The sequence below is a fragment of the Clupea harengus genome, unplaced genomic scaffold (genome assembly GCF_900700415.2).
Source record: "Clupea harengus unplaced genomic scaffold, Ch_v2.0.2, whole genome shotgun sequence".
Classification (NCBI taxonomy): Eukaryota; Metazoa; Chordata; class Actinopteri; order Clupeiformes; family Clupeidae; genus Clupea; species Clupea harengus.
The window spans coordinates 1-12734 of NW_024879964.1; the positions used below are offsets into that span (position 1 = coordinate 1).

At 42.5% G+C, this 12734-nt stretch overlaps 1 protein-coding gene across 1 annotated transcript; it reads left to right on the forward strand.

Annotated features, from left to right (window-relative positions):
* The first annotated feature begins 186 nt into the window (after positions 1-186).
* Positions 187-10506, forward strand: LOC122130947 (glycogen phosphorylase, liver form-like). Its single transcript, XM_042705820.1, has 18 exons — positions 187-296; positions 830-933; positions 1765-1896; positions 2088-2199; positions 2447-2529; positions 2764-2901; positions 3004-3096; positions 3269-3415; positions 3813-3976; positions 4260-4374; positions 4692-4793; positions 7133-7280; positions 7461-7519; positions 7915-8056; positions 8338-8545; positions 8950-9084; positions 9391-9457; positions 9596-10506. The coding sequence occupies exons 1-18, from the start codon at positions 230-232 to the stop codon at positions 9779-9781; spliced, it is 2202 nt and encodes a 733-aa protein (XP_042561754.1). The 5' UTR covers positions 187-229; the 3' UTR covers positions 9782-10506.
* The last annotated feature ends 2228 nt before the right edge of the window (positions 10507-12734 follow it).

Genomic DNA, 12734 nt, shown 5'->3' on the forward strand with positions numbered 1-12734 from the left:
CTACGGTGGCCATCAAATGCCATAAAATCATAAAAAGCGTATATTCCATTTCTACTAATAGATGCCACTAAAAACTACACACTGTGCCTTTAAGTGGACCACTGTTTCTCTGAAGACACAGTGGCAATTTAGACCAACCTGAATTCCTTGGTTCATCTGCTCTTAATAAGACTCTCTTTCTCTTTTTGTGCACTCTCATTCACATTCCCACCCTCAGTTAGGGTTGGATATGGAGGACCTGGAGGACATGGAAGAGGATGCAGGTCTGGGGAATGGCGGCCTGGGACGGCTGGCAGGTCTATAAGCTGTTTGTTTTTATGTGTAGTTCCCCTCAAAGTTGCAGTGCATTAGCTCTTGTCTGAGTCATTGGGAGAAGTACAGTGTATGTGGAAATGTACTGATGGAAAACTACAAACCATGTTGCCATGGCATGCTAGGACAGGAAATGCAAGGAACTCTTTCACACTCTCACAGTCTCACACTCTCTTACTGACACACACACACACACACACACACACACACACACACACACACACACACACACACACACACACACAAACACACAAACATCTACTTCCTTTGGGCAGAGTTGCTCAGTCTAAACCACAGCATAGAGATGTCTAAATATGGTTATTGCCATTAACTGCCTCAGATGTAACAATGCACTTTCCCAACACGCCTGTGCCTGTTTTTAGGTTAAGTGGCACTCAGCCTGGCAACATACAGTTGCATATTTATGCCTTCTGTACACCTGTATCACTTACTAAAATCTGAAAATATAAAAGGGTGGTCATAAGGCAGTATGACCTATGACCTTTCTTTCATACAGCTTGCTTCCTGGACTCGATGGCTACGCTGGGCTTGGCTGCATATGGGTATGGCATTCGCTATGAGTATGGAATTTTTAACCAGAGGATTAAAGATGGCTGGCAGGTGAGGACAGACCACAATATAGTTAACACATATGTGTGAGAACTCCCCCCTCTCCCTCCCCCCACCCCCAACACACGCACACACACGCACACGCACACACACACACACACACACACACACACACACACACACACACACACACACACACACACACACACACACACACACACACACACACACACACACACACACACACACACACACACACACACGTGTGATTCCTATGTTTTTACAGACCTTTTCCATAAGGGTTTATCTGTTGCAAGCTTATTATAGTAAATAAGTGTTATGCCGAAACAAAAATATGTACTTTAAAAAATCTGATTTTATGCCACACTATTAATACCGCCACTAGAGAGTATGTAAGGAATTTCCACTGTGATTTGTGCAGGGAGCCCCTTCCTCTGATAATCAGAGGGTCAAGGTCCCATGAGTTTGTAGTATGACAGGAAGAACCTATCAGTAAACACGTAGCGGTGCCTGACCAGAGAGTGGCTATGTGGACTTGCAAATGCTGTTTGCAGTGTAGTGATAAGGTCGTAGGTTATTTTTGTACCCAACCAGTACTATCGGCAAGGCCTACATATTTGCAGTGCAAACTTTATGGAATTGTGTAAACATGCTCTTTGGGATCCTAAGCATGGTCTCAAGTTGATTATTCATTGACAGCTACTGAACAGTGCAGTGTACTCTTATATTATGAAAGTAACTCAAATGTTAACTGATGTGGTTAAATTCAACGGCAAAATGGTGTTGATGTAGTTCATCCTGTTTGTGTTATGTGGTTTCCTTGTTTGATATCTGCACCCTGTGTGATTGGCTGGCTGTCAGGTGGAGGAGGCAGATGATTGGCTGCGTCATGGTAACCCTTGGGAGAAGGCCCGGCCCGAGTTCATGCTGCCAGTGCATTTCTATGGAAGGGTAGAGGAGACAGACGAGGGGTCTAAATGGGTTGATACACAGGTATGATATGCTCACATAGACACATACATATATACATACATACACACACACACACACACACACTGGTATCCTTCGTGGAAAGGTCAATGACTGATTCTGTATCAATGGTTAGGCTAAATCCTGTTCCACATTACTTGAGTAATTACCCTTAAGTTCATGTCCACTTTGTCTTTCTCTCTTTGTGCGTGCAGGTGGTTTTGGCAATGCCTTATGACACCCCTATTCCAGGCTACATGAATAACACAGTTAACACCATGAGACTGTGGTCTGCCCGTGCCCCTAATGACTTTAACCTCAAAGACTGTGAGTGTGTGTGCGCGTGTGCGTGCGCATGTGTGTGTGTGCAGGCATGAACATTGCACATATGCTTGCCCAATCATATTGAAGTCCTCATCATCTTCCTATTGCAATGTTACAGAATATTTTAAATTGAACAATTTTACCTACATAAGATAATGAATAAAGATAAAATAGCATATCATATTAGTAAGACAACAGGGTAACTCTGTTTGAAGCTGATGTCTTTTTGTCATTCTTTGTCATGACACAGTCAATGTTGGAGATTACATCCAGGCTGTGCTCGACAGGAATCTGGCAGAGAACATTTCTCGGGTGCTATACCCCAATGACAATGTGAGTTCAGCTTTTAGCTTTATATATATATACATTTCATGCTTGTTATTATGAAGCATTTCTCAACCTTTAATATCACACAGGTGTTACATGGCCAATAGAGGCCTTCTGTGGAAGACGTATATGCTACTTATTGTCCACTTGTCTTCCTACACTTATATTTATAATTGATAATAAAATCTGTAGGTGTAGTCTTCAGTGAGTGACCCTGCATCCCGTAATTCTGTTTTGTAGTTCTTTGAGGGGAAGGAGCTACGACTGAAGCAAGAGTATTTTGTGGTGGCTGCTACTCTTCAGGATGTGATTCGCAGATTCAAGACTTCAAAGGAGAATAGTGGCTCCACTCTGTCATTTGCCACCTTTCCTGAAAAGGTGTGTGGACTTGGGATTTGTACGTTTGATTGATACATGTGTGTGTGTGTGTTAACAGTACTTTAAAACGTGTGTGTGTGTGTGTGTGTGTGTGTGTGTCAGGTGGCCATCCAACTAAATGACACCCATCCAGCTATGGCCATCCCTGAGCTCATGAGAATCTTTGTGGATATTGAGAAGTTGGACTGGGAGACGGTTAGTATGTCTACACCCATGTTATTCAATTCATTATGTGTGTTAGTTCAAAATCTGCCCAGCAGCCTAGGTTTGTTGATTTGTGTGAGTAGAAAAGAATAGAAAAGCCTTTATTGTCATTGTATTTGCTTACAACAAAATGTGTGTGTGTCTGTGTATGTGTGTTTCACAGGCCTGGGATATCACCAAACGCACGTTTGCCTACACCAACCACACTGTCCTCCCTGAAGCTCTGGAACGCTGGCCTGTGGAACTGATGGAGACACTGCTGCCGAGACACCTGCAGATCATCTACCGCATCAACCAGGGCCACCTGGATGTGAGTGTGTCTCTCTCACACACACACACACACACACACACACACACACACAGACAGATCATCTACCGCATCAACCAGGTCCACCTGGGTGTGTGTGTGTGTGTGTGTGTGTGTGTGTGTGTGTGTGTGTGTGTGTGTGTGTGTGTGTGTGTGTGTGTGTGTGTGTGTGTGTGTGTGTGTGTGTGTGTGTGTGTGTGTGTGTGTGTGTGTGTGTGTGTGTGTGTGTGTGTGTGTGTGTGTGTGTGTGTCACACACAGCTGTACATCTGCAATTAATCCACAGTATCGTCCAGGCTCACATCAGTCATAGACCCACATATGAGTCTTAGACCCATATACACACAGATACACAAATACAGACATCCACACACACAAACTCGTGTGCCTCTGTTGTGTAGCACATAGCATCTCTGTTTCCTGAGGATATGGACCGTATCCGCCGTATGTCTCTGATCGAGGAGGAAGGAGGCAGGAGAGTTAACATGGCCCATCTGTGCATCGTGGGCTCCCATGCTGTCAATGGTGTGGCTGAGATACACTCCAACATCATCAAAACCGACGTGTAAGTCGCACACACACAGACCCCTGTTCTCACATGCATACATTCTCACAACCTACACTCAACACATCATTTCAGTATTGAAAATGTATTTATATGGTACTATGTGACAGATGGATTTCTGATGACTGTCATATGTCTTATTGAGGATTGTTAGTATACCCGATCAACCAGCAAACCCCTTTATTAGTGATAAAATATAATGTAATTTATACATATATGCTTGGGATCTGCAACAATAGTACCATGGAACACCAGGAACACCACTGTTTTTGCCCACTTTCAGATTCCGTGACTTCAGCGAGATAGAACCAGACAAATTCCAGAACAAAACAAATGGAATCACTCCGAGACGCTGGCTGTTGCTTTGCAACCCTGGCCTGGCTGACCTGATCGCCGAGGTGAGTGGTTACCTGCAGCAACGCCTGAGCAGATAGATACGATCACATCCTTACATATATAGTACAATGCAGAAGTCTGAAACACTGCTGTAAAGTGAGGATGCCTTCAAAATTACATGAATTGATTTTTGCTTATCAATCATCAACGTACAAAGTGCACACAAAAGAATGTTTGAAAATCTAAATAATTTTGCACAGTACTGTTTGTTTGCAGAATTTTGTTTTCTGTAGCTTTCTGAAAGTTAAAACAAATATAAGATTGTTTGAAGGGTTGTGTAAAAGAAACTGTGTGTTCTGGTGTCTCCCTTGGTGTTTAGGCTATCGGGGAGGACTATGTCAAGGACCTGAGTCAGCTAAAGAAACTCAATGAGCTGGTGGACGATGATACTTTCATCAGAGATGTGTCCAAGGTCAAACAGGTGAATACACATGAACACACACACACACACACACACACACACTAACTAACACACACACTCACTAACACACACACTCACGATGTAGTATGGGTTCAATTGTCCCCTCTGAGGATAACGCAGGAAATGAAGAAGGACTGGAATTCCACCCCCATTTCCTGCTCAATCTGCAGAGAATGAGATTTGATTTGCACCTGATGCGGCGCATTCCTCTGTGCTGACTGGCCAAACTCCCAACCCTGCTAGAGGCAGATAGGCTTGACCTTTAAGGCAGGGGAGGCTCAGAGTATCAGCTCCAGAATCTGTTTGTGTCAGAACCTGGGCTCACATTCACGATAAATCCATTAGATAAAAGTAACTACTAATGGGCTGACTTATGAACAGCTTGGAAAAATATTGTTGGTGTTACCTGTAATTTTAGGACTCCTTATTTTTTTGTCCAAGAATAATCCACAGAGTATTTTAGCACTAAAAGTAGATCCCATATCCACCTGGTGGAAGTTTAAAGGACTTCTATTTCAGGAAGACCATCAGGAAGACCAAAAAGCTTTGAAATGGGTCCTCTACTGTAAAGAAATGGAAGGATTTATGACTTGATGATGATTTGTGACTATGAGCTGCTAAAAAGGTTGCGAGCGCAAACACAGTGGTCATTTGAGTTTAGTAGGTGTGCTCTGACCTCTGACCTTACCAACACAAACAGGTTCTGCCTCCATATTAGGCCACAGGAAAATGATCATGTAGCACAAAGTGGTTATCACTCAGAATTGATCATCAAAACGTTGCTGATGCTTCAAAAACAAGAATTACGCAATCTCTGCCATATCATAGCCAATAACAGTGAGCAGAAGTCCATGAAACATCCCTATCTGCTGCAATGAGGCCAAGCCTGCATTTGCTCTTACCTCAGGACTCCTTGGTAGACGTTCTTCCCTGCAGTTGTGTACAGAAACTCTTATCTAAGAACAGTAGGAGTGACTTAGATAAGATTGTTTTGGAATATGAGCCTGGGCTGATCAAATGAAGCAGAAATAAAATGTAATTGAACTGAACTGAACAGTGCAACAGGTAGGTCCTCTGTGTCTCTGACAGAATGATAACACACATACTCACACGCACACATCCAAACCAGGTACACTCTATACTAAGAAAACATGAAAAAGCACCCTTGAACACACACAAGCACTACTAATTTCCTTTCACTCACGCACATACATGCTTACACATTCACTCACTCACACACACAGTATTGAGAAAAACACACCCTGCAGTCCTGTCCTGTGGTGCACACTGTTGGAAATGAGGAATTGCAGCTCACAAACAAATAGGTCTGTTCTCTAGCTGACCTGAAGCTGTTTGTCTAGTTCTTCTGTTATTAAATACCCCCCCCCCCCACACACACACACACACACCATCTGCTCTCGAACCTCGCAGGTCAGGACAGGTTCTAGCCCCAAGCACACACTCCTCTGCGATTGATTTCTTGCTGAGTCAGACAGATGAACAAGGACATGCCAGGGTTTTTATTATAAGCTGTGCAGAGACTGGCTGTGTGAGAACATGCCAACATGTGCTCACGTGTTGATTTGAACTAATTTCCCTCAAGACGCATATCTTCTCAAACAAAAGCTTCCAGTTCAGCCTGAAAGAATCTGCTGTTCTCCGTGGAATTCGTCGGAGGCCCACGCTTGGTTCAAGTTAGGTTGTTCAGAAATAACAGACTTGTGGAAGACGGCTTAGCGAAAGAATATGTTTATTCAGCCACTAGCCACGCTCAGCTCGACACAACACGAGCATGCACGAAGCACGTCTTCTGGTGACGAGTCGGTCTTCTTCTTCTTTTCAAACATTACAGAGATGTACATACATTTATACTGTATAACTAACATATGTGTGTAGGTGAGGGGATGGGTGTGTCTGGAGGTAAAAGGGGAAGTCTAGTTTGACCAAGGGCCATATATGGTCATACCAGGTATAGATGCTAATGTCTTTGCTTCAGCCATCTTGTCGTGGCTGCAGACAAAAGCCAACAATCAGAGTATAGCTCTGGCTCCAAGACACACAAAAGCCAGGAACCATGTGCGATGTCGCTCAACATAGACAAAAGGTCAGGCGCCAAGCCTGATGGCTGTGGCCTGGTGCTATGCAAACTAACTTGTGGGGGTTGTTGAGATGTAGTAGGACATCCATTTAATTCAATTCAATTTTATTTATATAGCGCCAGAACAATAAAATTGTCTCAAGGCGCTTTACAGAGCCAGAGCCTCTTCAACAACACTGAGGGAGTTGCTTTGTAACCGTTACTGGCAGAGTAATGCATTGTGAGCTGTGATGTGTGCCAGGACAACAAGCTGAAGTTTGCCCAGTCCTTGGAGAATGAGTACAAGTTGAAGATCAACCCTGCCTCCATCTTTGACGTCCACGTGAAGAGGATCCATGAATACAAACGCCAGATACTCAATTGCCTCCACATCATCACCATGTACAACCGTAAGTACAGTTAACACACACAAACACAGACACAAACACACACACATATATATATGTATAGTGTGTGTATATATATACACTTACGCGCAAGCTGTCATACACACAGACAGACATACACACACATACCCACACACACACCAGGCACATTGATTAAATCACTTTTTTTCTGTGTGGTGACAGGCATCAAGAAAAAGCCCACAGCTGCTTTTGTCCCGCGCACTGTCATCATCGGTGGAAAGGTAGTCATCTCCGCCTCTTCTCTCTCTCCAGCTCCAGACGGATCTGCTGAGTTGCTAGAATTAAATAGATCAGTGAACGGATCAGTCCGCTGATAGCACTTTGTTTGAATTGTCTTCTCAGTAGTAGCTTTGAGTGCAACACAATTTGTTTCATTAAACTAAGCAGTCAACTTTAAAATACCTTCTGCTATGACTGAGTGTCAGGTCAGACTAAACCTGTTTCAGATTCTGTTAGAATTTCTATCTGAACTGACAGTCAAATCAATCTCCCTGGTCAAAACAATATATTTTTTATGAAGACATGCCAAATTATTGGAGTAAAATTCTCAGAAATCCACTCTTTTGCTCACTCTCTCTCTCCCATTCTGATTGATGTGATGTGTCTCCCCCTGCAGGCTGCTCCAGGGTACCACATGGCTAAGATGATCATCAAGCTCATCACCTCTGTGGCAGAGGTGGTCAACAACGACCCAGTGGTGGGCAACAAGCTGAGGGTCATCTACCTTGAGAACTACAGGGTGTCTCTTGCAGAGAAAGGTGAGTGAAAACATATCCACAGACCTCCTCATATATGCACAGACAAATGTTATATGCACATCTGGTCACTCACTCTGTCACTCAAAAACAGATGAGATGTTGGCTCATGGTACAAATAATGCAATGACTCATTCTATCAATCCCTTACAATTACGCCTGCACATGTGCAAACACACATACACTCTCACTCTCTCACACACACTCACACATACCCACACGCCTCCCATTCTAATCACTGTGTATCCATGACAACCCTCTTCCTTTACGGCTTCCCTGGCCAGTGATCCCTGCCACGGACCTGTCTGAGCAGATCTCCACAGCGGGCACCGAGGCCTCTGGCACGGGCAACATGAAGTTCATGCTGAACGGCGCCCTCACCATCGGCACCATGGACGGAGCCAATGTGGAGATGGCCGAGGAGGCGGGCGAGGAAAACCTCTTCATCTTTGGCATGAGGGTGGGCGACGTGGCCGAAATGGACAAAGAGGGGTGAGCCCACATGCCTTCCACAGTTACATATGTGCCCGCAAATCACTGTTTTTAGCCCAGTAGTGCACACATACTGATGCAATACAATGTAACTGGATCCGTATGTTCATATAACACCACCCATAACAAGCTATAGTTTTACCACTGCTATCAAACAAGGCAAGCTGCAGATGAAGGCTAATCGAATCCTTGAGACAATGTTGCCATCAATGTTAGGAGAACAGATAAGACGCATGAAAAATATCACAAATGCACAAACCAAGGCTGTCCACCTGTGAGATGGCAGGAAATACAGACTGCTGAGAAACTAACCGGTGTTCTTCTTTCATTTAAATATTTGATTGTTTATTTATTTCCCTGTTAGTTATTTAGTTAATAAGCATTGTATCTATTGTCCCTCTCAGCTACAATGCCATGAAGTATTACAATGAGTTGCCTGAGCTGAAGCAAGTCATCGATCAGATCAAGAGCGGCTTCTTCTCCCCACGCAAGCCTGAGCTCTTCAAGGATATTGTTGACATGCTCTTCAATCATGACCGGTGCGTACAGTCCACTGAGCTCAGTTCTGAAAGTCCTGGGAGGGACTCTGAAAGAGCAGAGTGTTTTTCATTACTCACCAAATCAGTGCTGAAGTAGTGGATGTAAAATCTTTCTCTTGGAATGGTCAGAGTGAATTTGTCTATGGAAGTACTTTTTAACAAAGCTGTTTGATTCCAGATCCATCTGTGCTGAAATGGGACCCACTGTTTCTTCCCTCTTTATGAATGTTTAAAAAGAATATTAAGGCCGTTTTTTATTTTATATTCGATGGCTTGTCTTCATCTTTCATGATTCATGTTTTTCAGGTTCAAGGTTTTTGCAGATTATGAGTCTTACATCAAATGTCAGGACAGAGTTAATGTTCTCTACCAGGTAAATCACTCAGCATGGTGTGTTCGTGTGTGTGTGCATGCATGCATCTTTCTGAGAGAGGGAGTGAGCACTTCTGAATAACTTCTTAATTTGAACTCATTGTGTCCACTCACTCAATTAAATGAATTGTGTCCACAGGATCCAAAAGAGTGGACCAAGATGGTGATCAAGAATATTGCCGCTTCTGGAAAGTTCTCCAGCGATCGCACAATCACCGACTATGCCACAGAGATCTGGGGTGTGGAACCCACTGACCTGAAGATTCCTCCCCCCAGCGAACCACGTGAGGCCATCGAGGAGGCAGCCCGTGCCTTGAAGTTGTAAAGATGCCCCTTGCCAGCCATCTAAATGGGCATTTAAGTCCTTCCATAGCTTGTACTACTTTTACCATTAGAAAATATGTCAGCAGATTACAGCATCTTAATGGTACTTTTTGGAATTCACAAATTCACTTTCTGGTTCAATGCCATAGAACTAGGCACTTTTTCTCCACTTTTCAACCGAAACGTATTGTGTTATTAACAGGCTAGTGTCTGTGAGCCGGCTGTCTTTGTACATCATAGAGCCAGAGTATATTCTTTTACACTTACATTCTGTGGATAAGGATGACACCCTGATGTGTAGTTACTGTGATCTCTCTGATATATGTGTGTATGTGCAGTCAGGAAATGCTGATTGTTAGTGAAGTTCTCAGAACAATGAGATGGCCAAGTATCTCTTAACATTCTCAGAAGCAGACACTGTTTTTTCCTAAATTCAAAAAGATGTACCTCTCATGTAAGGCTATTTGTTGAGAACACCCTGTTCACTCTTGGGTTTGTATTTGTAACTGCTGACCTGTTTTAGCATCTTTTTTTTCAATACTAACTTTCGAAAGCAGTCTCTCTGCAGTAGTCAGTCATTACTAAATGAATGTGTAAGATCTTAATTTCCCTGGACAGTAGGCCCTATATGTTTTTACCCTTGCAGTATTTCCCCATTCAAAAGGGCCATGAAAGGGTTGTCACACAGGGATTATTTCTAGTCCTTCAATAAATTTACACTGCTCATTGTGTGTCACTTATCTGGGTTTGTTTCTAATGGGCTGAATTCTTAAAACATTCTCCATGTCTGCAGTTTGACATGTCAGGGTAGTCATGAAATTCCACACATACTGTATATCAGAGACTTTTTTTTTGAGAATATTTAATTGGCTGGCATTTCACATCTCTGAGTAGACTTAAAGTAAACCTAAAGTGCCACATACTGTGTTTAAACTGCTTAGACTCAGACTTCAGTTTAGAACTATCTTGGTGAAAATTAATAAATAAATAAACATGCTGAGACACATATGGGGTGCCATTTGTAAAATGTTGCACGGTCTGTGATCCTGCTCTACAAGCACTACAATATTCAATACATTAGGAGATGCTGCCTCACTTAGAGACTGAAATGTGCAAGATTTTTAGTTTCCCCCTTTCCCCTTACAAAGTTTTAATTTCATTAGTATATATTTGAAGATTCAAGGTTTCTGTGGATGTTATTTTTATGTCTCTAGGACAAAAAGCTTTATACATATCTTACTGTAAAGACTTTTTTTGGATTACGGTAAGGGTAAATAGAAAGCACTTTCGTGTATTTTATGCCAGAATTGATCATTATTTCTGCACCAAATACCTTTTGCTTCTTTTTTAGGATGGTTATTCTCACCCCTTCTTTCCTTTGTGTTTAACTTTTTAATGACACTTTATCATTGCTTAGAATATCTTGTGCTGGCAATTCGTTGTTACCTTAGCTTCTGCAAGTGTTTGGTGATGTTGGCACGGCCAAACTGCGCAGGAAATATAAGCAAAGATGTTGTTTGTACTCGCAGGATATGTTGATATTTGATTGGCTATTATAAGGCATGCTTGATGACGTTTGGGTAGCCAACAGTTGCTACGGCACAAAGCATTGTCAATTTTGATGTTGTATTCGATTGACGTTGCATTCTTTTGACGTGTCTGTATTACTACGTTTCAGGGCCATGAGTTGTATTTTGTACACAAGGCGTAAATTGATATTTGATTGGTTATGACCACATCTGCTTAATGACGTTTTGTTAGCCAACAGTGTCTACTGCAGAAAGCATTGTCAATTTTGACGTCGCGTTCTTTTGACTAATCCGCATTTTTGCGTTTCGGGTCTATATAAACCGTGCGCCCTCAAGAGAGCTGCTCATTTAGAGCTCTGTCGCTGGAGGAGGCGTCACGTTTGCTGTCGTCTGTAAACCTTTTAAACTGTATTGCTAATTGGCTATGGAGGATCCAACTGAGGAGGAAAATAAATGAACTCACCGTCGGCACCATAGACATATATATGTATGTATATGTATATGTATATGTATATATATGTATATATGTCTACGGTCGGCACCTTTCCAGCGGAAGCAAGCACTACTACAGCTACTGCTATCTCTTTGGAAGTGTACTGTATATAAAATACACCACTGGCTGCACCCTCTGAAAGGGCGTAAAGATGTGTAACTCGGGGCTCCTTAGCCTGTAGCCCTCTGCTGGTTAAGTATTTCAACAAATAACAAATGGTTGGAATTTCAGCTTTTTGAAGGCACACTTTCATTTGATAAGTTGTTCAGAAGAGGGAAACTACTAAGAATTACGCGCTGCAGATGTGTACTATAATGTATGGCTAAATACAGTTGCATTTCTATTCAAGTGTGATTGGGAGCATCAGGGAAAAAGTGTTTTGTGTTTTGTTTATTCGTTTTTCGTTACTTTATGTGGCCAAGATGGTTCTCTTTTTTTGAATGGACATATCTAAATGTAAAGATTTTTTTAGATCTCTGTAAGGGTATATTGAAAGGACTTTGTATTGTAAACATAGATTAAGGTTATAGGTGGAATAGCTTGCCAAAACCTTCAGTAGCGGACCGGCATACTACCCGGAAGCGCTTGGAGGACTGTAAACACCGGTTGCCAAACAGTACTTTTAGACACAAATGGTCATACAGCAGCTTCCACTCATACTGCCAAAGTATTCTGACTTGCAGGTGCAGTAGCTTAAAAACATCTTGCTGTATTGATGACAAAGGACTGATGACCATGCAGTATTTACACATGCCTCTCTCTTTCCGGTGCACTCCTTTCTCCTCACCTTCCTCTCTCTCCTCCCTGCCATACTGGTCTGGTCAAAAATACTTTTCTTAGTCACTGTTGCCACAAGCAATGTAAATAAAAAACGGGTAATACAAAGTCCTTTCAATATACCCTTACAGAGATCTAAAAAAATCTTTACATTT

Coding starts and splice junctions, on each gene's coding strand:
- LOC122130947 (XM_042705820.1), top strand. CDS start 230: ATGGAGGACCTGGAGGACATGGAAGAGGATGCAGGTCTGGGGAATGGC. Junction 3,097..3,268: donor AGAAGTTGGACTGGGAGACG/GTTAGTATGTCT, acceptor TGTGTTTCACAG/GCCTGGGATATCACCAAACG. Junction 8,546..8,949: donor GCCGAAATGGACAAAGAGGG/GTGAGCCCACAT, acceptor TGTCCCTCTCAG/CTACAATGCCATGAAGTATT.